This window comes from Aotus nancymaae, unplaced genomic scaffold (genome assembly GCF_030222135.1).
Source record: "Aotus nancymaae isolate 86718 unplaced genomic scaffold, 86718_ANA_hifiasm-v0.15.2.pri h1tg000046l, whole genome shotgun sequence".
NCBI lineage: Eukaryota > Metazoa > Chordata > Mammalia > Primates > Aotidae > Aotus > Aotus nancymaae.
In genome coordinates, this window is record NW_026988460.1 from 20737693 (window position 1) to 20760139 (window position 22447).

Here is a 22447-nt window from a genome sequence, read left to right on the forward strand (position 1 = left end):
GTGATAATGCATCCTTTCATAAAATATTAAGTGATCCTTGATGAATCTCAAAGGCTTGTTTTAATACACTCTGGAAATGATCTTCTAATAAAACAACAATCACTGAACACATCAACTAAAGCAAAAGAAACAGTAAAAGCTGGAAAGAAGCTTAGCTGAATATATATTCAGAACATGACAGTGTAACATTCAATAATTCTACCACTTACAGTGTAATGACAAGTTATACCTCCAAACTAATAGGCAAAGGGCATTCTGCTACTGTGCCTCAGCATCCTACCAGACTGTGAGCTCCTAGAGAGTACAAGCCATCTTTTTCTCCCATTTTGCTGTTCATTTATTTATTAACTGAATCATTCATTAAATTTTCTCACCATTCACAACATAATCAGTTCCTATCTCCAAGCCGGGAACATTTCCTGAGTAAAAACGTTCTAATAATTTCATATAGCTGAATGATATAATCATGTAGTATATTACTTTACTATCTTGCCCAGAAGGATATCAGAAACTTCAGAGGCTATTTTATTCACTTTTGTATTATTTAAAAATATATCATGAAATTGTTGAATTGAATGAGATGGCAGTGGTCATTAAAATTCACGTAAAAAAAAAAAATATATATATATATATATATATAGGTATTTATCTATTGATTTATTTAGATACAGTCTCATTCTTGTCACCCAGGCTGGAGTGCAGTGGTGCAATCTTGGCTCACTGCAACCTCTGCCTCCTGTGTTCAAATGATTCTCCTGCCTCAGCCTCCTGAGTAGCTGGGATTGTGGGCACCTGCCACCAAACCCAGCTAATTTTTGTATTTTTATTAGAGGCAGCATTTCACCATGTTGGCCAGGCTAGTCTCAAACTCCTGACCTCAGGTGATCCACCCACCTAGGCCTCCCAAAGTACTGGTATTTCAGGCATGAGCTACCATGCCTGGTCTTTATTTCGGTATTTAAAATAATCTATTTAAATAGGGATATATATCATATACAGCCTGTGTGTGTAAGAGCATATATGTCCATAAAAGCTTTCCCAGTTCCAGGTGATGGCTCACTTGTTTCAACAGCTGGGTAGCAGTTACAACTCCATGTTCCTCCCTCCCTATCTTACCAAGTTATTGAGGGTATAGGCAAGAGGATGAAGATGAATGTACTATATAAATTAAGAAAAAAAAAAGAAGGAACATCAACAGTGGCTACTTGGGGACCTCTGCCCATTAGGAGTCAAGTCAATGCCCCTTACTAGCAGAGAGAGAACTAACCTTTGAACTCTGAGCAGAGTTAGTACTGTCCTCCATAACCCAGCTGGATATAGCTGGGTCTTATAAAGAAATACAATAGTTGATCAAGAGGCTACACAATCTCAGAGACACAAAATAAAACTTAGTGGTAAATGAGCTCCTGCATCTCCCTTTACTACAGTTGAGGAAAATTAGTTCCCAGAGAGATGGTGAGTTCCCAAAGCCATAAGGCCAGCCATGGTGGGACTGGTTGCAACTCTCACATACTAGTGTCTCATCTAGGAGAGCTTGGGAATGGTACCAAAGAAACACTCAGAGAGCAATGGTGCTTTACTAGGATCCACAGGCACATTTCAGGGACTTTATGAAGCCTCTGAAATTGTCTGTAAAACTGTGTGTGGCTTTGCATTTTTAAGGGGAACAGCGGTGACTGCTTTAATCAGTCTGAACACAATCCATGACTCAAAAAAAAATTTTTTTTTTTGAGACAGTCTTGCACCATCACCCAGAGCTGTAGTGCAGTGGTGCGATCTCGGCTCACAGAAATCTCTGCCTCCTGGGTTCAAGCAATTCTCCTGCCTCAGCCTCCTGAGCAGCTGGGACTACAGGCATGTGCCACTGTGCCCAGCTAATTTTTTTGTATTTTTAGTAGCGACGGGGTTTCACCATGTTGGCCAGGATGGTCTCAATCTCCTGACCTCGTGATCCGCCCACCTTGGCCTCCCAAAGAGCTGGGTTATAGGCGTGAGACACCATGCATAGCCTCAAAAAATTTAAGAACGTGCTTGGGGATAAGACTAGAAGTGAATTAGATTAATTCCAAACTAAAAGGAACCCAATTTTTCAATACCCTGAAGACTCTGCTTGGGCCAGGCTGCCAATGGAACCATCTAAGGTGAATAAAGCCCTAAACTTTCTTGTCTGAATGGTAAAAAGAATCCTATAAGAAAAACATGTGTCTGGGAAAACCAGATGTGTCTTTGTGACCACAGGTGACAGGGAAAGGAGTAAGCATCACAAGCTCTAACTACTAATTAGGTGGTCTTGAAAACCACCGGTCAAAAGTAACGAGCAAGGCTGCATTCTCTGGAATCATGGAAAAGGTTTTAGCCATCATTGTCAAGAGACACAAATGAAAGGTTTCTGCAGGGCAGCCTTGGCCTTCAAATCCCTGATTCAATCCCTCCCATTATACCTGTGTGTGAACAGTGAGCCAGAAAAAGCTGCAAGTAACTCAGCAGACCTAATGTAATCACGGGGGTCTTTGTTTGCTTATTTCTGATGTCAACACCAGTCCCAGGAGTGGGCAAAGGCCTTGGTACTTGGCCACAGGGAACTGGATACATGTCAGCCATTGCAATTTCCCTGGGAAACAGAAAATATTTTCCCCACTCTATGGATGAGGAAATAGAAGCAAAGGGAGAAATGGTCAAGGCTTTTCAAGGCAGCAAAGAGTCAAGAGTTCTGAGGTTAAGGCTTGTAGCTAAATACTCCTCACCAGCTCTGGCTGGATAGTCTTTTTTTGGGAACCAAGCAGTTCTGGAGATTGGAGAAACACTAGTTGCTAAGGACAAGATGTGGGATACAGTTTACACCACACAACCGTACATATGGAATCCATTATACATTAAAATAGATGATTTGAGGCCTTGCTGGGTAAATGAGACAGGAAAAGAGAACCTGGGGGTTACCCATCATTTTCCAGATCAGAGATTTATATCCCTTTTGGAAAGGAGAAGGAAAATCTGGCTGCAGCCCAGTTTTGAGTAATATTTGCCACTGAGAAGCTGTATGCAAAGACTCCTGATACAGGCTGCAGAGAGCTCTTCCGATTGGGCTCTGACCAGTCCTTGTAAATGATTGAGATTTAAAACCCTATCAAATCTGAGAAGCAGGGATTATCCTCAATACAGCACCATAAATCCCTTATAGTAGGAATGTTCAGGGAAAAAAGATGTCTATGTATACCTACATATATATATATATATATATTTAAGTCATCAAGTGTTAAGATCAATTAACAGTGATCTAAATAGCTGGATCATATTTTCTTTCTTCTTAAATACATTTTCTGCAATTAAAAATGCATTGCTTGTAAAATAAAGGAAATATAAAAAATAAAAGCTAATTAAGTATCAGTAGAAAGCCAGAACCTATCTCATCCAACTGATTCACTGAAGAAAAGAAATGGAAGCAAGCAGAGCGGGGGAGCACCTTGCTTGTGGTCACTTGGCAGGCCAGCGAGACCTTGGAAATCCCCTGACTTCCTGCCCTCCACACCACCCTATTGCAGCTGCCGGATTCCTTAGGCTAGGAAACCCCCTAAAGGCTCGGTGCTAGGTGAGCAAGAGTTTTACACGGAATTGTAAAATTCAAAACAGCAGCTTCAAGTATTAGACAACATCTACCAGATTCCAGCTCTAAGGATGGCCAAAATTGAAATGGCACTCACAAAGACAAGAGGATGATTTGTAGGAAATTGGGTATCCCAGGTTCAGCCATAACTGCTGTACTTAACAACTTCATAACTGTGCCATGTTTTGCTGTCTCTGGCTGTTATACATGCAATCCCCCACTGCCTGAATTCCTCGTGTTCTCTCTCCCAGGTGTTTCTAGAAACTCCTATTTGACCTTTCACATCAACTCAGAAGCCATCCTCTGCAAGGCCTTCCCCTGGTCATCTCCATTTACAAATTAATTGGTATTGGGATGCTGTAACAAGGGCACAGACCTTGCTGTAGGGCATTTCACAACGGAACAGATCATTATTGGCTTGTAAGTCTGTCTCACCCTCTAGACAGTGTTCCTTGAGGACAGTGGCTATTTTAATTATCTTTGTATCTCTGGCACACAGCAGGGACTCAAATGTCAGTTGAATTAAATGAACATCTGCCAATAGACACATGGTAAAAATTTAACCCTTCCTTCCAAATCTATGATTTGCACATTTCAAGGTGGTGCATTTGCAAAACCCTTAGGTGACAAGCTGCTTTGGGACAGAGGTTTCTTTTAAAGTTTAAGTAGCTAAGTTTACTTTTGGTATTTCATGCTTCTCTTTTTCGGTGGGGAGTTGGGGGCACGGGCATGACAGGGTCTTGCTCTGTCACCCAGGCTAGAGTGCTGTGGCATGATCATGGCTCACTGCAGTCTCAACCTCATGGGTTCAATGGATCCTCTCACCTCAGCCCTCTCACTACAGCCACGTGCCACCACGCCTGGCCAGTTTTTGTATTATTTGTAGAGGCAGGATTTCGCCATGTTGCCCAGGCTGGTCTCAAACTCTTAGCCTCAGGCAATCTGCCCACCTCAGCTCCCCAAAGTGCTGGGATTGTAGGCATGAGCCACCGTGACTGGATTTTCATTCTTCTTCACAAGAAAATATGATAGAAGAAAGGTAGGATTATATAATATCAAAAAATAAATAGGCAGGCTGGCTATGAAAAAGGCCAAAAGAAAGTACGATTCACCATCTGATGTCACCAGCTGGCATTTATTATTCCTACCCAACCCTCCCCCTATCACTCCTCAGGACATATGCCTAGATACACACAAAAAACTAATAGCAAGTCACTCTGAGGAGTTTAATCATAACCCATCAACAGAAGAGCCTATTGTATAGTCAACGCCACAATGAGTATATTAGGGTTGCTAATCACTAATTAAAATCTCAAGATCAGGTTTCTGGGCACATCTTGCTACATCTGCACAGGTCCCAGATGCTATGCAAACCAAGTTTGGAGCCTGACTCTTCCATAACAGGCTGTTCCTGCACTATCACAAAGGTTGTGAGTAACAGAATTGTGCAACAACAGCAAGAATACTCTGCATACAGTCTCCGCTGGCACAGACCTGCTCCTGACTCTGCAGGTCTGCAAAAAGGTTTTGGTCAACTTCTGGGTCCCAGAAACAAGGCTATTATTCCATACAACACCTGAAGGTGCCTAGCTTTACTTCTTATAGCTAAGGAATAGTCATAATACTCAACATACTTCCCCCTCCCCAAGAATTGCCTGGGAAAGGGTACCTGGGAACTTTCTGCAGTGATGGTAAAACTCTAATATCTTGATGGGTAAAACTCTAACATCTTGATGATGGGTGTATACAGTTGTTAAAACTTAAGAGTTGTTTTAAGATTCATGCATTTCAACATACGTAAGTTTTACCTAGTAAAAAAGAACTGTGCACAAATAGGAACTGTAGGTTCTAGGTTTATTTTCCATAGTAGCATGGGCTAGCAACTTTTAAACTACTTTCTGTGTATTTTAGACTTCAGTAAGTGAGTAGATATATCTAGGACAGGGCTGAGTGTGGTGGCTCACTCCTATAATCCCAGCACTTGGGGAGGCTGAGATGGGTGGATCACGAGGTCAGCAGTTCAAGACCCACCTGATTAACAGAGTGAAACCCTAAAAAATTAGCCAAGTGTGGTGGTGGTCACCTGTAATCCCAGCTCCTTGGGAGGCTGAGGCAGGAAAATCGCTTGAACCTTGGAGGCAGAGGTTGCAGTGAGCTGAGATCACAGGTTTCTCACTGTTGGAAAAAGCAATTACAAATATGGAAAGGAGATAAGTAGCACCACCAAAAGGGATATAATATATTACATAACTCCTGACGTGAGGAGACAGCATCACTTCTTTGGTATTCCCACCAAAAATTCATAACCTCAATTGAATCATAAGGAAATGTCAGACAAATCCACATTGCAGGGAATTCTACAAAAATAACTGGCAAAATATCAAAACATCGAAGTTAAGAAAGACAAAGAAAGATGAAGTAACTTTTCCAGATTGAAGGAAGCCAGAGAGACATGACAACTAAATGCAATGTTTGATCCTCAACTGGACCCTGGTCTGGGAGGAAAAACCTATAATGAACATTAACTGGCACAAATAACAACACTGAATATGCAGCCTGGGGATTAGAAAATAGTATTGTGCAAACATTAAACTGCTTGAATTTGATAAGGGTATTGTGTTTAGGTAAGAGAATGTCTTTGTTCTTTGGGATTTACATTGAAGCATTCAAGAGTTGTAAAGGATCACAATGTCCCCAACGTACTCTAAAAATTTCAAGAAAAATATCGGGGTCGGGGAAGGGAAGAAGGAGGGATTGGAGGAGGAGAACACATATACATGGAGCAAGACATTACCAATGGGTGAATGTGGTTAAAGCGTATACAGGAGCTCCGCTTAAAATTATATCAAATAGAAAGTCACCCAAAAATACTCTACTGCCAAAAAATATTTATGTGAAAGGCTAACAATAACAAAGTAACTTAATGCGCTATGAGAAATTCTTTCAGGAATACTGATATTAAAATTCAGGAATATTGATTTTAAAATTACACTTTTCCCTCTGGTAGTAATGCCATAATACTCTAGTTAGCTTGGAAGTCCTTGCAGAAGTAAAAAGCAACTCATATAAACTTCAAAAAAGGTCTTTTGAAATTTCACTGACAAATACCATCTGTTTAGAAAGTTCTACAAGACAATCAGTAGAAACTGGAATGAAATTGACTCCTCACCACCCACCTCTCACACAATTCTTCAATATTTTTCCTCTAAGATGGAACAATTCACCCATCATGTGCCAACCTAAGATCATATAGGGCAAGAAATGATTTGTGGGTAAATATTCTGACTTTCCTGCATTAGAAGCAAAGCACTGTATTCTTCCCGACTTCAGGCTACATAAAAAAAGTCCACACACACATATATACACAGAGAGCGAGATGTAAGAGCAATATACATATTGCTTTTTTTGTTTTTAATGAGTAAGGTAATGAACAAGTGCCTTATGACTCAGCAGAGCTTATTCTACTTCCCCAATCTGTCTCTGGAGGGTGGGGGGGAAGAAAACATACTGAAAACTACCAAAGGAAAAACTTATTCATGAATGTCAAAGGAGAAATTTTTAAAAGTCATTTTTAGTCCCAAAGAATCTTTTAAAACAGTAACTATGACATGACTCTGTATAAAATATTAAGTATACATTAAGAAAAAATTCACATACACAAAGATGAAAAGGTAATTGGATTTGTCATTTCAAAGTTATTAATGTTGGGTTTGCAGATAATAGAGAATGACAATCTCCTAAGCGAATAAAGAAGGTAGCCAAGTAAGTAAATGTTGCATTTCTAATGTAAAGAAATACATGCACCAATGAAGCAACCTTTCCAGCACAAAAGAAATTTAATACCCAGACCACATGAAAAGTGATCGCTATGGGAATAGCACAGCTGTTAAAATCCAAGTCAGTTTGTATTAAATCGTCCAGCATGTTTATGTAAAGCAGGACTCTCAGAATGACCACCAAGAGGAAATAATTTTTGTAACAAAAAAGTGATACCTATATTTAATTTAAAGCGTAAGATAAGCGTGAAAGAAAAATGCCAAGCTATTCTCTTTTAAAGTATATAAGAAACACCCAGTTAGTTGGTATGCTTGTGATTCTTTTATAAACAGTATCTCAAAGGCTAATTTAATTAGAAAGAGAACAAAAAAGAACGAGTGTTTGCATTTCACTTAGAGAACCCAATTATCTTTAGTTCATTGACTAGCAGACCAACATAAAGCCACAGAAAACCTTCTGGCACCTGTCCCAAATGATTTCAGTATGAAAATTAATAATGCCAAGTTATTTTGAGACCAGTTAGTTCAACCATTCAAAGGGGGAAAAAAAATTGCTCCACTAAAGATGTAGTATACAATCCTAAAACTTGCATTTCTGAAGATGGAGGTGCACACAGACATCCTTGAGGCCCTGGCTTGAGCACATACACCTTAAAGGAAACTACAGAAAGAAAGAGCTCCTGGGTAACTACAGACAAAGGGTAAGCTTAAAATGTCAACACAGGCATTTGGGATGCATAATGATAAAATGGGCACAGTTTACTTTGGAGGCAAAAAGAAAATAATTAGTCTAAATTTTTGAGCATCTAAATGTAACCAAATTTATCAATACTGCTTGTCAATTTTACATCCAATTTTCAAAGAAACTGGTCAGGATCATGCTTCCCATAAAATATAACCCAAGTACAGTTTTCAAAGAAAGCTTGTCAACTCAGAATAGAGAAAAACGTCCCTAGAATTCTATTTCTTCCACAGTGGCAGACAGATGAAGGCTACACAGAAAAACAGTCCTAAATTATATCTGAGAAGCCACAGTTGGGGATTGGTGACTACCAACATTATTTTGCATAGCACTTCAACATGAAAATCTTTACTTATCAGCAATCATGAGCCTTAAGAGCACAGGTCAAGTCACTGGGCATTAGAAGCCTGAAAGGGACACTTGAAAGGAAATCAGATATCACATACAGTGTAACATGTAAAATTCACTCAGATGGCATCTGAAAACCTATTAAAACATAGAATGCCATCACTATAGTTTTGAGATATATCAGCCATTTCCCATTACTATGGCTAACATACCAGGTCTATTTTTAGAGCTTCTGGAAAGATCAAAGCTAAAGGGGCCCCTTAAGTGGCTCCCCATCCAGGCCCCTAATCTCTGTTTACTTTTCTTTGTAATTATGTGGATCTGTGGGAGACTCATAGCCAAGGCTGCCTCACCCTCAGAGTACGATTTAAAAAATTGCTCTGTGAGGGTCCCCGCTAGGAGGGAACCCTCTGGAGAGCAACAAAGAACAGCAAAGTTCAAGTTCAAGACAAAATTAGCATGACACAAGTACTGATACAGAGTTAAAATATTCAAATCGGTCTCCCTACACTATACATTTTCTCAAGCTGGTTTTAAACCACTGTGAGAATGAATACAGATCCATGAAAACAAAGTCCTTTCTGAGTGTTTAGACCCCACCCTTCCCCCACAAAAAGCCCTTAGTTGGTTTCAATTGCTGTAGCTGGTGAGGCTGTGGTCAAATGCTGATTTGCTCACTTTTAAAAACAAGTCCCTCCAATGCAAAATGACTTACTTTGGAAGAACAAGCTGTACATTTGTCAAATGCCAGGCTGACGGGAATGACATTATCAAACCGTGAAAGAAATCCCCGGATCTAAAAACAAAACAAAACAAAACAAAATTCACATCAAACACACAATGACCTATCTACAAAATGCACGTCTAGTTTCTGACAAGTAGGAAATGATTAATATGGCAGTCCAGATAGAGATTATGAGCAAAAGTAAGTTTGAAATGAGTATTTTCCCTTGTAATGTAATGTTTGCAGAAGAGTTCTATTAGGTCCTTTACTCCATTAGGAGCCAGGGCTTACAAGCTTTTCAAATATTTCTGACCCAAAAACAAACTGACTCTAAAATACAAAAAGCAAGCTGTAATATCTAAAGTATTGTTTTAACAAATGTCTTCCGAAATGTAACAGGTCCACTGGTATACTCAACTCTTAGCTCCCATATGTGTTCTAGTGAATATGGGATAAATACACATTTCTATGAAATGTTTTTGGGTGGGGTCTCACAAGGGAAGATGACTTGGGGACTGTGGAAGGCAGAAATGGCCCTAAACATATATATATATATATATATATATATATATATTCAGTTATTTGCTTGATTTGAAATAGAGATAAAATGTAAAACATCATCAGATTTATGGGGAAACAGCACCACCTTGAGCATGAATTTCTGGACTACAACTTGAGTTACACTTCCAGAGTATCAGCTATACTCAGGTTTCACAAGCTATGACTGCAATAATTTATTCAGAACATTATGGCTCTATAGACTATACTTACACCAAAGAGAAGTTTTAAGCTGTTCTGTATCATAAAAATATGAATGATAAAATGTCTAAAGTCTCCATAGGACTTTTCTCTTGGGAACATACCTAGGAGAATTATTGGGTCATATGATTAACTGTTTAACATTTTGAGGAACTGCCAATTTGTTTTTCTTACATTGCTTGGTCTTTTGGCATTTCTATAAGAAACCATTGTCTAACCCAAGGTCATAGAAATTTATGCTGTTTTCTTCTAGGAATTTTTATTTTTAGCTCTTACATTTAGGTCTATGATCTATTTTGAATTAATTTTTGAATATGGTGTGAGATAAGGGTCTAAATTCATTTCTTTGCATGTGCAATCCTGTTGTCTCCATACTATTTGTTGAAAACAGTATTCTTTCACAATTGAACTGTACTGGCTTGCCATAAATGATAAGGGTTTATTTTTGGACTCTCAATTCTTTCCATATCTATGTATCTATTCCTATGCGAGCACTTAACTGTCTTGATTACAGTAAGTTTGAAATGGGAAAGTATGAGTCCTCCAACTTTGTTCTTCATTTCCAGGATTGTTTTGGCTATTCTGGGTCCCTTGCATTTCCACATGAATTTTAGGATCAGTTTGAGTACTACAATTACTTTAAAAAATCTTTTTATCTTTCTTGCTTAAAGGACAAGACACAGGATGAACTACTTGTATTTACTCATAGCACAGTGATATCTTCCTAACACAATAAATTATGAAATGAATAAACAAACAACCCAAAGCCTACAAAATTATTCAAATCTGGACTATTCAGAGAAAACAGGTCCCACACAAACCACAAGAAAAACTCTTAACTTGCCACCATTCATATTACCAGGCAATTTGAAGCCCTTCCCCATCAGCAGTGTAAGGTCTGTTCTCCGAGTATAAGATGAAGAAACTGAGGCCAGCACGAAAATAATCCAATGCAAGGGAATTTATTCAGGCTCCCGAGTGAGGTTCTGTGGTCCGACAGGAGGGGCCGGAGAAGTCGCAGGGACTCCTCTCAGCCACGGGTTTTATAGGGAGTGGAGGCGTTTGATTGGCTGTGCCCAAGGTGAGTGAGACAAAATGGTGGGGAGTGGGGCCCGGATGGAACAAAATGGCAGGGAGTGGGGCCCACATAGGACAAAATGGTAGGCAGGGAGTGGGGCCCAGATAGGACAAAATGGTAAGCAAGTAGACAAAATGGCAGACACGGAGTGGGGCCTGGATGGGACAAAATGGTAAGCAGGGAGTGGGGCCTGGATGGGACAAAATGCTATCAGGTAGGTCCCTCGGGGCTTTTCTTCCTGTTTCCACACCTCGGGGAGGTGTGTACGAGCTCCCGGCAAGGGAAGGAGGCGTGTCTGAGTGCCTGGCGAGGGTAGGGGGTGTGTCCGAGTGCCCGGCGAGGGTGGGGGGCGTGTCCGAGTGCCCGATGAGGGAGGGGGGCGTGTCCGAGGTCCTCGCGAGGGGAGGGGGCGTGTCCGAGGTCTCTGCGATGCAACCAGCCTTACAATCAGTGCTTTAAATCCCTAGTATTACAAATGAACTGAGTTCCACAATATGCTCTGCATTGCATTCCCACAGCCTTATAAAAACTGCATGAAAGTTAAAGAACAGGCCGGGTTTGGTGGCTCACGCCTGTAATCTCAGCACTTTGGGAGACCGAGGCGGGTAGATCACGAGGTCAAGAGATCGAGACCATCTTGGTAAACATGGTGAAACCCCGTCTCTACTAAAAATACAAAAAATTAGCTGGGCATGGTGGCGCGTGCCTATAATCCCAGCTACTCAGGAGGCTGAGGCAGGAGAATTGCCTGAACCCAGGAGGCGGAGAACGAGAGCAAAACTCCATCTCAAAAAAAAAAAAAAAGAAAGTTAAAGAACAGAGGTTGATACTTAAAATTACCATCATACTTACAGATGCCTAGAAATCCCAGAGCAATCTAAAATCCAAGTACCTTATGCAAAAGTCCTAATAAATATATACGTATGTATTGAGAGAGGCCAGGCCCCAACTCCCAATCAAAAAAGTTAAAGATTTGTCCTTTGCTTGGGTGGAGAAAAGTTCACTATGACCTTCCTACTTAGAAGTATGCAAAGTCTATAAAGCAAATGCCTTCACTCATTGCTTTTCTAAACTTGCTTCATCAGAAGCCGCCCAGGAACTTGATTCAAAATTAGCTGGGTATGGTGGCATGTGCCTGTAATCCCAGCTACTCGAGAGGCTGAGGCAGAAGAATTGCTTGAACCCAGGAGACGGAGGTTGCGGTGAGCCGAGATCGCGCCATTGCACTCCAGCCTGGGTAACAAGAGCGAAACTCCATCTCAAAAAAAAAAAAAAAAAAAAAAAAAAAGGTCTCGAGAAAGGCCAGAGAAATTGCAGGTTTAATAAGACCCCCAGGTGGTTCCCATCAGGCAAGCGAGGGAAACAGGATACTTTGTTACTAACCTTAGTTACACCTTCCTGTGGTTTGCTCTGGACCACTCAGCATCACCTGTTAGCTGTCAGAAAACGGATGGAAGCACTTAGCAAGCCTCCAATTCTTGGTGCATTTTCTAAAAATAGCACCACCACATCACCTAATTTTGCCCAAGTTAAATTAACATTTAAATTAAATTAAAAGGCTTTATAAAGTGACATCAAAGGTATTTTTCCATCCACACAGGGAACTAAGGTCTCTTGCTCAAAGCAAATTCTCTACCTTTTGAGTTAGTAATAGAGTAAGTCACACACAGCTTACTCTCAACTTTTGTTCTACTCATATTTATAGTCAGTTTCTCCTATAGTCAGGTAAGCATTAAACAGCTTTTTTTTTTTTAAAAAGTTAACTCTTCTTGTAATAAAAACGATAAGCACATGACAGAAAACAAATGAGCAAACAATCCACACTCCCATGACATAATTACTTCCATTTTTTTTTAAAATTATCTAAATATTTAACTTTCTTTTAAACAGCCTCCCCTGAATAGTTTTCTCCTTCTCCTCTCTTGAAAACACTGCCACTTACACACACACACACACACACACACCTGCCCCTTACCAATTTTGCACTGCCCCTTACACATACATGCCCCTAACGTACCAACTTTGCAGCTAGTAAGAGGGATTCCTCAGGGTGGCCAAACCTGGCCTCCCTCTGAGTATTTTTAACATTTCCACTACATTTTTTCCCCTTAGTACAGAAAAATATACAGAAAAAATAAAAATGGCCCATACAGAAATTGGATTGCTGGTTGCCTGGGGCTGAGGGTGGGGATATGAACTGGGAGAAGGCACAAGGGATATTTTTGGGGTGACAGAAAAATTCTGTATCTCATTTGTGGAGGTGGTAGTTACGTGAGTGTATACACTTGTCAAATCATATTAAAATGGGTTTATTTTACTATATTTAAGTTATATCTTGAAAAGGGTGATTTTAAAAAATGGTTTATAACCTTAATGTTTCAAAACAGTGCAGAGACGTACAAAATGAAGACCCTAAGTCCCTATTACCTCCAATCCCTCTCCCTGCAAAATAATCACCAATATTAGTGTTCTGTAGAAACTTCTAGAACAAAAATTATATGCCTAAATTAGCTCTACAATATTTGTATCTTTGCCGCCCCCGGAATATTAAAAAAACCACCCAGAAATTACAGAGCCTAGAAGAAGCCCAATTACCTGTGGTTACTTGCCTCCAGTCCCACTCATTACCCCCAAGCCAAAAAGAGCCAAGTGCTTTGAGTGGAAGTCTGTTGTCAGATATGGGGCAACAGGTTGTAGCTAAGCTTGGTCTTAGGAGACAGGACACACTGTCCTAACCGTGGGGAATGAAAACATGGCCGACAGGATTCAAAAAGCATCAGAATAGGGCCTTTATATATGGTTGTTTGGCCTTGGTCCTGGGCTGTTCCCAGCTGGATGGCGTGTGGTCCGGCAGGAATTCATTAGGCACACCTGTGCATGTCTAATTAGTTTCCAAAGGCGCTCAGGCAGGAACACCTGTTGGGGCTGGAGGTGTGCACTGGGGACAAGGTGTCAAGGGTCCTTTTAGAAACACAGCTAGTGTTGGTGGAAGCACAAAATTCAAAGAGCAAGATTTGATCTGTGCTACCTTGAGGACTTAAGTACTTTGTCCCAGGTGATGCCATCAAGAAGCCTTTTCTTCATGGACTGAAGCAGTGGTTCTCAAATGCCTAGTCCTTGGAGGTTTTCACTCAGTGGCTCTAGGATGGGCTGGAAAATGCATATTTTGAAATGGCTCCTCAGGTGATTTTGATGGAAGGCCAGGTATGGGAATCCGTGGATTAGGCTGTCTTCTGATTTAAGATGAAAGGACTCAAATTCTATTCCCAGAGCCACTTGTATCACCTCCAGTGTATTCTCCATGCAGCAGCAAAATCTAATAATATCACACCTTAGCGTTCAATGGCCTCCCAGTGCCCCTGGTTTGAAGGTCCAAACATGTCCAGTGGCCTCTGCATTTCTGCCTTCTCTGCTATGCCCCTTCTACTCGCTGTCTCACAGGTAAATTGGCTTTTCCCTTCCTCAAACTCCCTGAGCACCTTTCCCAGCCATTGTTTCCGCCTTTTCTATGTTCTCCCCGCTGCCCCACCACCGCTAAAGCACTTACTCCTCTCCCCATTCCCTTTCAAATAAACAACTGCTCCCTCCGAACCTTAGAAGCCAGACAGGAAGGCATGTCTGGAATAATGTGGAAAGTGATACGAATAGAGGAAACACTAAAATTTACCGAATTCCATGCCTGTGTTTAGGGCTCCTGGGTGTTTTCATAGATTGCATCTCATTTTGGCCTCACTACCAACCTGTGGCCTTCCTCCACTCTCTAAATAGGGAAATAGGAGGCTCAGGGAAGTGACATGGCTTGCCCAAGTGTCCACAGCTACCAAGTGGCAAAGCCAGGAATCTGAATTTTGTTCTTTTTAGCTCTAAAGCCTGAAGAATAAAGCTGAAAAGCAAAGAGGTAGACAGGAAGAAAGAGGCTAGAGGAATTTAATATTAAAAAAAAAATACTCCCAAACCAAAACTCAATGTCTAGATGGCTTAACACCTATCAGGTGGATTCAATTATCTTTAGTCAATTATGCCCAGTTGGCTGCAAAATAAATAGATTAGGAATAGAAATGGGGTCTCTTTCTTTCTGAACCACCCACCCCTGGTGGTGTTTACACCTAAGCTGAGTAAAATCAGCTTCAGAGCCAAGACTCGATGGGAGGCTAAGATCCAATGCCCAGAAACAAACAGCCATTCTGAGAAGGCACAGTTGCAGCCACAACTGGAACCTGCTGCTTTAACTTCACACTAGCTTCCAGCAGGCCTGGCAATATTTCTAAAGCTTGGAGTTTGCATAAATAAAAACTAGCTCCAAACTGCAGATCAATCTTGGATGTTGAAAAGAGTTTTAATCAAGTTCAATGCCAAAATGGAAAGTTTAGCAATTGCAAAACCCTAACCACACCACAATGGTCTTTGTTTCAGCTAAGAGCTTCAGCTCCCACTGTAAGGCTGGCTGCCTCGCTGGGAGCCAAGTGGACACGCCCCTCTCTCTCTGCGCCTGAAAACTACGTCACCATTCTGAGCACATTACTCAGCATTTGCCCTCTCCACGCGGGCTCCCCGTACCCGTTTCCGCATTCCAATCTCAGCCCTGCACCCACCGAAATTTTAAAAAAGCCTGCCAAAGACCTGCCTATGGCAAGCTTGCCCCATACATCCTCGACCAGCCCCTCGTCCATGCCCAGTCCCTTCATATCCAATGAAATTACCTCCTCTTTGTTTTCCCGCAGTCAATCAACTACCTCCACTCCCTATAAAACCCCACGCCCCAAGAAGAGAAGCGCGACTTCTCCGGCCCCTCCTGTCAGACTGTAGAACCTCGCCCAGGAGCTGATTAAATTTCTTTATTCCAATAACTGGCCTCAGTTGCCTCATTTAAATCTCAGTTCCTTCATTCAAACCTTAGAAGTGGTGCCGAAACCCTGGAGGAGTTTTAAGACCCCTCCCCTCCTGGGGGAAACTGACTCCTGCACTCAAAGCCAAACAGGGGAGCCTCTCGCCTCGAGGTAAGAATTCTGTTGCCTATAACTTTTCCCGCTGGCTGCTCTGTGGACTCCCTGCTCGTAAACGTGGCCGCATCAGGGACTCCCCCTCCCCTCTTTGGCCACGGGCCTGGGGCCCCGGCCTCGTTCCGAGGACCTGAGTGCAGTGGAGGCGTCCCTGCACTCTTGTCTTCTCCCCGTAAGGGGTCTCTCAGGGCCAGGAATCTGAGGGAGATGTCCCCACATTCCTGCACCCTCTCGTAGTCTCAGGTGTTCGGTGGGATGGCCCGGGACGCTGAGCCACCCTTCTGATCATCTTCGCAGCAGCGGCTAATGTTTGGGTAATCAGAAGCCCTGTTTACAACTTCAGGCCCTGCCCAGAAGCAGGACCAAACCCCCGGCTTATGCCACTAACACGTCTATCTGAAACTCGCCCTTTGGCATATAAACTCCCACTAATTGAGTAACTGCCACTTTCAGTTTCTCTTCCTAACCTCGCCCAGGAGCTGATTAAATTTCTTTATTCCAATAACTGGCCTCAGTTGCCTCATTTAAATCTCTGTTGCTTCATTCAAACCTTACACCCACCACTGGCCCACCTCTCACTATTAAACTAGCGTCCCCAAAGAGGTCGAAGAACTAAGCTGGACGTGAGGCAGTGTTATCCTTAGTAAAAGACTGCAGAATGGAGAAAACCTTCCCAACCACTCCCTCTCCACTCACTGCTTTCAGAACTTTATGAGAGTATAATTTCCTTGTAAGGAGTATAGGTAAGCTTCCATTTTAATTAAAAGTGAAAGAGAAAGATGAAACCAATATTTACAAGTGTCTCTTACGTGCCCAGACCTGTGCTAATGCTTAGTATATGTGACTTAATCGTCCATGAATTTCAGGAGCTTATTACATTATCCCTATTTTACAGATATAAATCATGAGGTTCAGAGAAGATAAGTAACCTGCCCATGGTCACACAGGGACAAATGCTACGAGCTGCCTCAAATGGTGTTGTAAAATTAGATAGTGAATGTGAAATTAAGATACAAAGCTGGGGTTCTAATCAGATCTGTATGATCACAAAGCCTCAGGCTGCCTTCCTAAACAGGCACCTCTTAAACAGGACAGCTTCATCCAGCGGGCAAAACTCATGGGGCAAAGTGACATCCTTCAACCTATAAAGTTAGGTCCGACTCCTCTTGGGAAAAGAGATGCAATCTGAGATGCTTCTGAACTCTGACATTATAATTTATCCTCCAGGGAAAGGGAAATCTTGACTCTTCTTTTAGGACCTCACAGAGGAAGCCCAGACATTGTTAGACCTACACCCAGATCTTTCCTTGTATTCAGAGGCCTCCCAACTGGACCCAGACTCTACTACATCCAAATGGCTTGGGATACATAACACCTTAGATTACCCCAAACACAAATGGAACTCAACACTGGGTGATCTTGTGCCAGTTACTTAACTTTTCTGAACTTCATAGTGCTTGGCACTTGGCATAGATTACCTGTTGAGGGGATGGTTGGATGGAGGGAGGGAGATAAGATGAATAGGTCACAAACTATAACTGATACAGTGAAACATGAGGCCTGCCCATTTTTTTCTGCTATATCCATCATTGTCAACCAGAAGGGTATCAAACCATAGGGGAAAGGAGGCACTTTTCCTGGGCTACATCTCAGGAAACATGCTCTTATTGCTTATCTGGTAAGGTTTCCCTCCTCAGCAGCCCATCTGTCCATATCCCTAGAAGCACACTGAGATAAGTATTTCTGAACACAGTAAAGAGATCTTTTCAAAACCTAAAGGCCTGAGGACTTGGGGGGCACAGCCTGCGTAAAAAGGCCAAATAGCCTGAGATATGGCTAGAGATCCCAGCAATTAAATTAGAGATTTCCCAGGCCAGGTCCCTCCCAGGGTCCTGCCCTAGTTTTGGCTTTGTATTACTTTTCTGAAGCTAAAAGAAAAAAATCATGAGGCTGAGAAAACCCTGGGGTTGGCAAGTCCAAACTCAGAAGAATGGCATACACATTCAGAGTCTTTTTTTTTTTTTTTTTTTTAAATCAGTACTTTAGAACCAAGACTTCATTCACCTAAAGACAAAAAGATATGAACTGCTTGGTCCATAAGTGGGATAAAGCAGGAGTGCTCCATCAATGACCTTGGTGTTTGGACAACTGTTGTAGCATCACCTTGATTCCTTTTTTTTGAGACAGGGACTCCATCTGTTACCCAGGCTGGAATACAGTAGTGTGATCCTGGCTCACTGCAGCCCCAAACTCCCACAGGTGTGTACTACCACACCAGGCTAATTTTTTGTAGAGACAGGGTCTCCCTATGTTATTCAGGCTGGTCTTGAACCCCTGGGCTCAAGCAATTCTCCCACCTCAGCCTCCCAAAATGCTCAGATTGCAGGTGTGAGCCACTGTGCTCAGCCCTATCACCTTGTTATGATTCTGTGAGGATGTAAAGCTGAAGGATTAGTAGGCCAATAGGCTGTTAATTTCTGTCACATCCAGGATCTCTTGCGAGCCAGCAAACCAACTTCCTGGAGATATCGAGAGTGGCCTGTATATTCTATAACTCCTGAACTGTGCCTCCCACCAAAGAACCAGAAAAAGGATGTGGCCTTGCAGAGCTCAGCCACCAGCCCAGGAGCCAGGAAAAATCAGTCTTTCATTCTTTTTTCTTTTTTTTTTTTTTTGAATAAAAGAACTCTGTTGATGGGAAGCAGAAAGAACACCACCACTATGCAAAGATTTATAATGAAAAAGTTCCATCTACAAAAGACAATAGATTTCAAAGAGTATACACTACATGATTTCATTTACATAAGTTCAAAATCAAACATCTCCCATGGTGTTGAGAATCAAGAGGTGCTCACCTCTATGTAGGAAGGAGGCACTAATAATCAGAAGAGACATGATGGGGGCATTGAAGATGCCTGACAGTATTTTGTTCTGATCTGTGTGCTGGGTATAAGACTGTGTACATTTTGTGATCATTCATCACATTACCACTTAATGATGCGTGGGATCATCTATATGTATTCCACACATCAACAAAATGATTTTTTGAAAAATTCTATTTATAGACAGAAATTAGCTCATATTTACTGCTGCCTGCTTGCAGAATCTAATGCCCCATATTTTGGGCCAGAGACTAAAAAAAAAAAAAAACCAAAACAAACCCGTAAGCCTCTTTTCTCACCTGAAATGGTTTTCTACAGTTTTCAAATTCAGTAAGAGATGTCCTCAGGCAGAATTTCATTGAATTGCAGGGCCTAATCAGGCCTTTTTTTGGCAGTTGGCCAATCTTCGGATGGGCCAAATTCTGCCTGTGGACCCAGAGAGAAAACAAGTAATCCTCAGGCCTCCCAGTTCTGACACAGAGGAGAGCAGAGACCCAGAGAGCACAGGAAAAGTTAGGAACTTTCTCCAAATTACACAATGAGTTGCTGGTGGGGGGCCTTGTGATTTTCATTCCAAGGACTATCACTTTTCTACTACATTTCTTCCGCAGGGGCCAATTAATAAAACTTCTCCTCTGGGAAACTGAGAAAAATGAGCCCAGTAAACTTCACTGGTCATTCTTTGCATACAAAGAACACAAAGGAGTTTACCAAGTTCTTCTCCAACAGGAAATCATTTGTCTCTCAAGAGCCAGGAAGAGGAGGCAGGAAGTGCTGAGTTTTCAACAGGGCATTGCAACACAGCCCAGTGTTTTTGTGGAAACGATGTTCCCCTAATCAAAACAGGGTTGCATAAATGGACTCACTCCACTTAGGGGGAAAAGAAAGTTGTTTAAAGCCTATAAATGGGGACCACACAACCCTGAAGTTCTTTCTCCACTTTCTTTTTTAGAAAGTAGCTAAAAATAAAGGCTTGAAACTTGAAATAATGTAAGCAAGTACACACACACACACACACACACACACACACACACACACACAGTTTTTCCCATATATGGCTGCGTTATTCTCCGGTCTTTGAAAAGGCCAAATGAAGAGATGGCCAACAACCAAAATAATCCTTCAGACATTTGAAAATGAGGAGAAAGAACTAGAAGAGCTGGTGAACGACAAACGATTGTGTGGCTCAATGTGGATAAATAACACCGAGAGGGATTAGTTGCCATAGTACTTTAAAAACATGGGCACATGCATTTTGACACTGGGCCCCTTCTATAAAGAGACTGTTTTGCCCTCTGGCCTCAGCACTGAGAAAACTACAACTGCAGTAATTTAACATAAAGGACTTAAAGAAGGAAACCAGTGCAGGGACATGACTGAAAATTTAATTAAGGCCCTTCTCAGTATAAAGACTGTAAAGGAGATTGTAAGGCCGGTGCCTCCTTGGGAGCCGAATGGACATGCCCTTCTCTCTCCGTGCCTAAAAACTACATCATCATTGGCTTTTGATTTCCTCACTCCGGTCTCTGTTTCCTCATTAAACTTGGAGAGAAGTCTAACAGAGATGAGGGAACATCTCAAGGTCAGAAGCAGCAGGGAGACTCGGGAAAGATTCAAATGAGATACAAGAGCATAAATAGCAGAAGTCGGCTCTGGAGGTCAGCTTCTTTGTGATAGATGGTTATTACCGTGTCTTTTGGGTCCTACGTGAAATGTCTCTGTAGAGAAGATTAACACATGCATGTCAAAAAAAAAAAATTGCCACCTTGTATGTGTGTGTCGGGGGGTCACATTTTCAGTGTTTTGTGGTTTTCAAGGCCGTGTCAGATGTAATCCTGGACATAAAGTAAAGCACCTGCCTTTCCTGATATGGAAACTGAGGCTCAGGGAGGCTAAATGAACTCTTCAAGTTTTATTATGGGTGGCTTTGTGTAAGGGGTATCAACAGAAAGCAAAATCTCCCAACATGCAGGCCACGGATCTTTCAACTTAAAACCTTTGAAAGAACACTGGCCAGACTGCCAAGTTTAGGTATGGATTGTGGCTCATCGACTAAATCTCTGTGACTATGAAGTAGTCATTTCCCCTCTTCTGATTCTTATCCTGAACTGAGTATGACAGTGCCATCCTAGCCGGCAGAAGGTGGGTGGCAAGGGGGAAGAGAGAGACAAGTGTGAGCGGAGTCACTCTGCTTCCTACACTCATCTGTGAGTCTGTCCTTGCAAATCTCCAGACAGGACTGGCTGGAACCATCACCATTTCACTGATGGGGACAGCCGTCACAATACAGGGCAGAATACAACATGGAATCTAAAACAATGATTTCCAAAAGGTAAGACTGAAAAACCTCTTCAATCTCCCAGAAATATTGTAATGAAAATGACTGAAGAGACAACATGAATTCTAAATGTTCATCCCACTGCCTTTTTCTTTTTACTCCCTGAGGGATGGCACTTCCTCATGATGCTTTGGATTCTTTTTCTGAAAAGACATCCCGCTTTTTTTAGTGACCCTGCATGCTTCTCATGGTTTTCCCATGTCTGCCTATAAAGGCTTTCTATTTGGGTGCAGAGTCAATAATGATAATGAACAACAGCAAAGAAATAGCAGGCATTGTTTGCTGAGGGCCTACAATATACACTGTTGCAGAGCCCTTTTGGGCAACCTTCCATACTCTGTACAACTACCAGATGAGGTCAGTATTACTTCCTCCACTTTATAAATAAGAAAACCAAGACTCAGAGAAGGTTAGTGACTTGACCAAGGAAGGCCATCTTAATAACCGCAGGGCTGGGATTTAAACCATTGTATGGCTAATTCCAAAGCCTGTTTTTTCTGTTCCTGTTGCATTATGAGGCCTCTAGTCAGTTTACTAAATGCATAAAGGACTCTGGGCAATGCTGCTTGTTTGTGATTTCTTTCCATCATTATCTCACAGAATGGAATAACTTCCAGGTGGTCAGCTCTCCCACTGAAATCCCAGCTGCAGCGTAAGTCGGGTGGACATGAAGTGGGCTGGACAGATGGATGGCAAAGAGACCCCACATGCTTTCCCCCTGCATCAAAAGAATTGTGATTTCATTTCCAAATCACTAACCTGGTGAGGCACGAGCCCAAGAGAGGTTGGAGGCTCATTCATCCGATCCTCACTGCTTCTGGCAATGGCGTAGCCCCTGAGGACAGGAAACAATCAGAGCTGCTTATTTAATCCAAGTTTAACACACGGGAGGATGATGTAGCAGAAGTCCTCATAAGATTTATAAGGATAACTAAAATGCCCCTTGCTGGGCAGTGGAAGTTAGCAAAAAACTAATTTCCCTGGGACAAGAGGCAAGAAGAGTAATTTTAAAATGCATGGTTTGGAGTCAGAAAGACCCAAGTTTGTGACCATAGGCAAGCTACTTAACTTGTCTGTGCTTCAGGTCCATCATCTATAAAGTAGGAATGAGGGAGTTGTGATTAATAAATGAGGAATCGGCCAGATGTGGTGACTCACGCCTGTGAGCACTCTGGGAGGCCGAGGCGGGTGCATCATGA

At 41.9% G+C, this 22447-nt stretch overlaps 1 protein-coding gene across 1 annotated transcript in view; it reads right to left on the reverse strand.

The window, feature by feature from the left end:
- Positions 1-22447, reverse strand: part of LOC105731273 (ubiquitin-like modifier-activating enzyme ATG7) — a 144335-nt gene that overhangs the window by 46077 nt on the left and 75811 nt on the right. Inside the window, 2 exon segments of the mRNA XM_064361979.1 lie at positions 9183-9263; positions 22008-22083. Of these exon segments, the coding sequence (XP_064218049.1) occupies positions 9183-9263; positions 22008-22083 (157 nt within the window).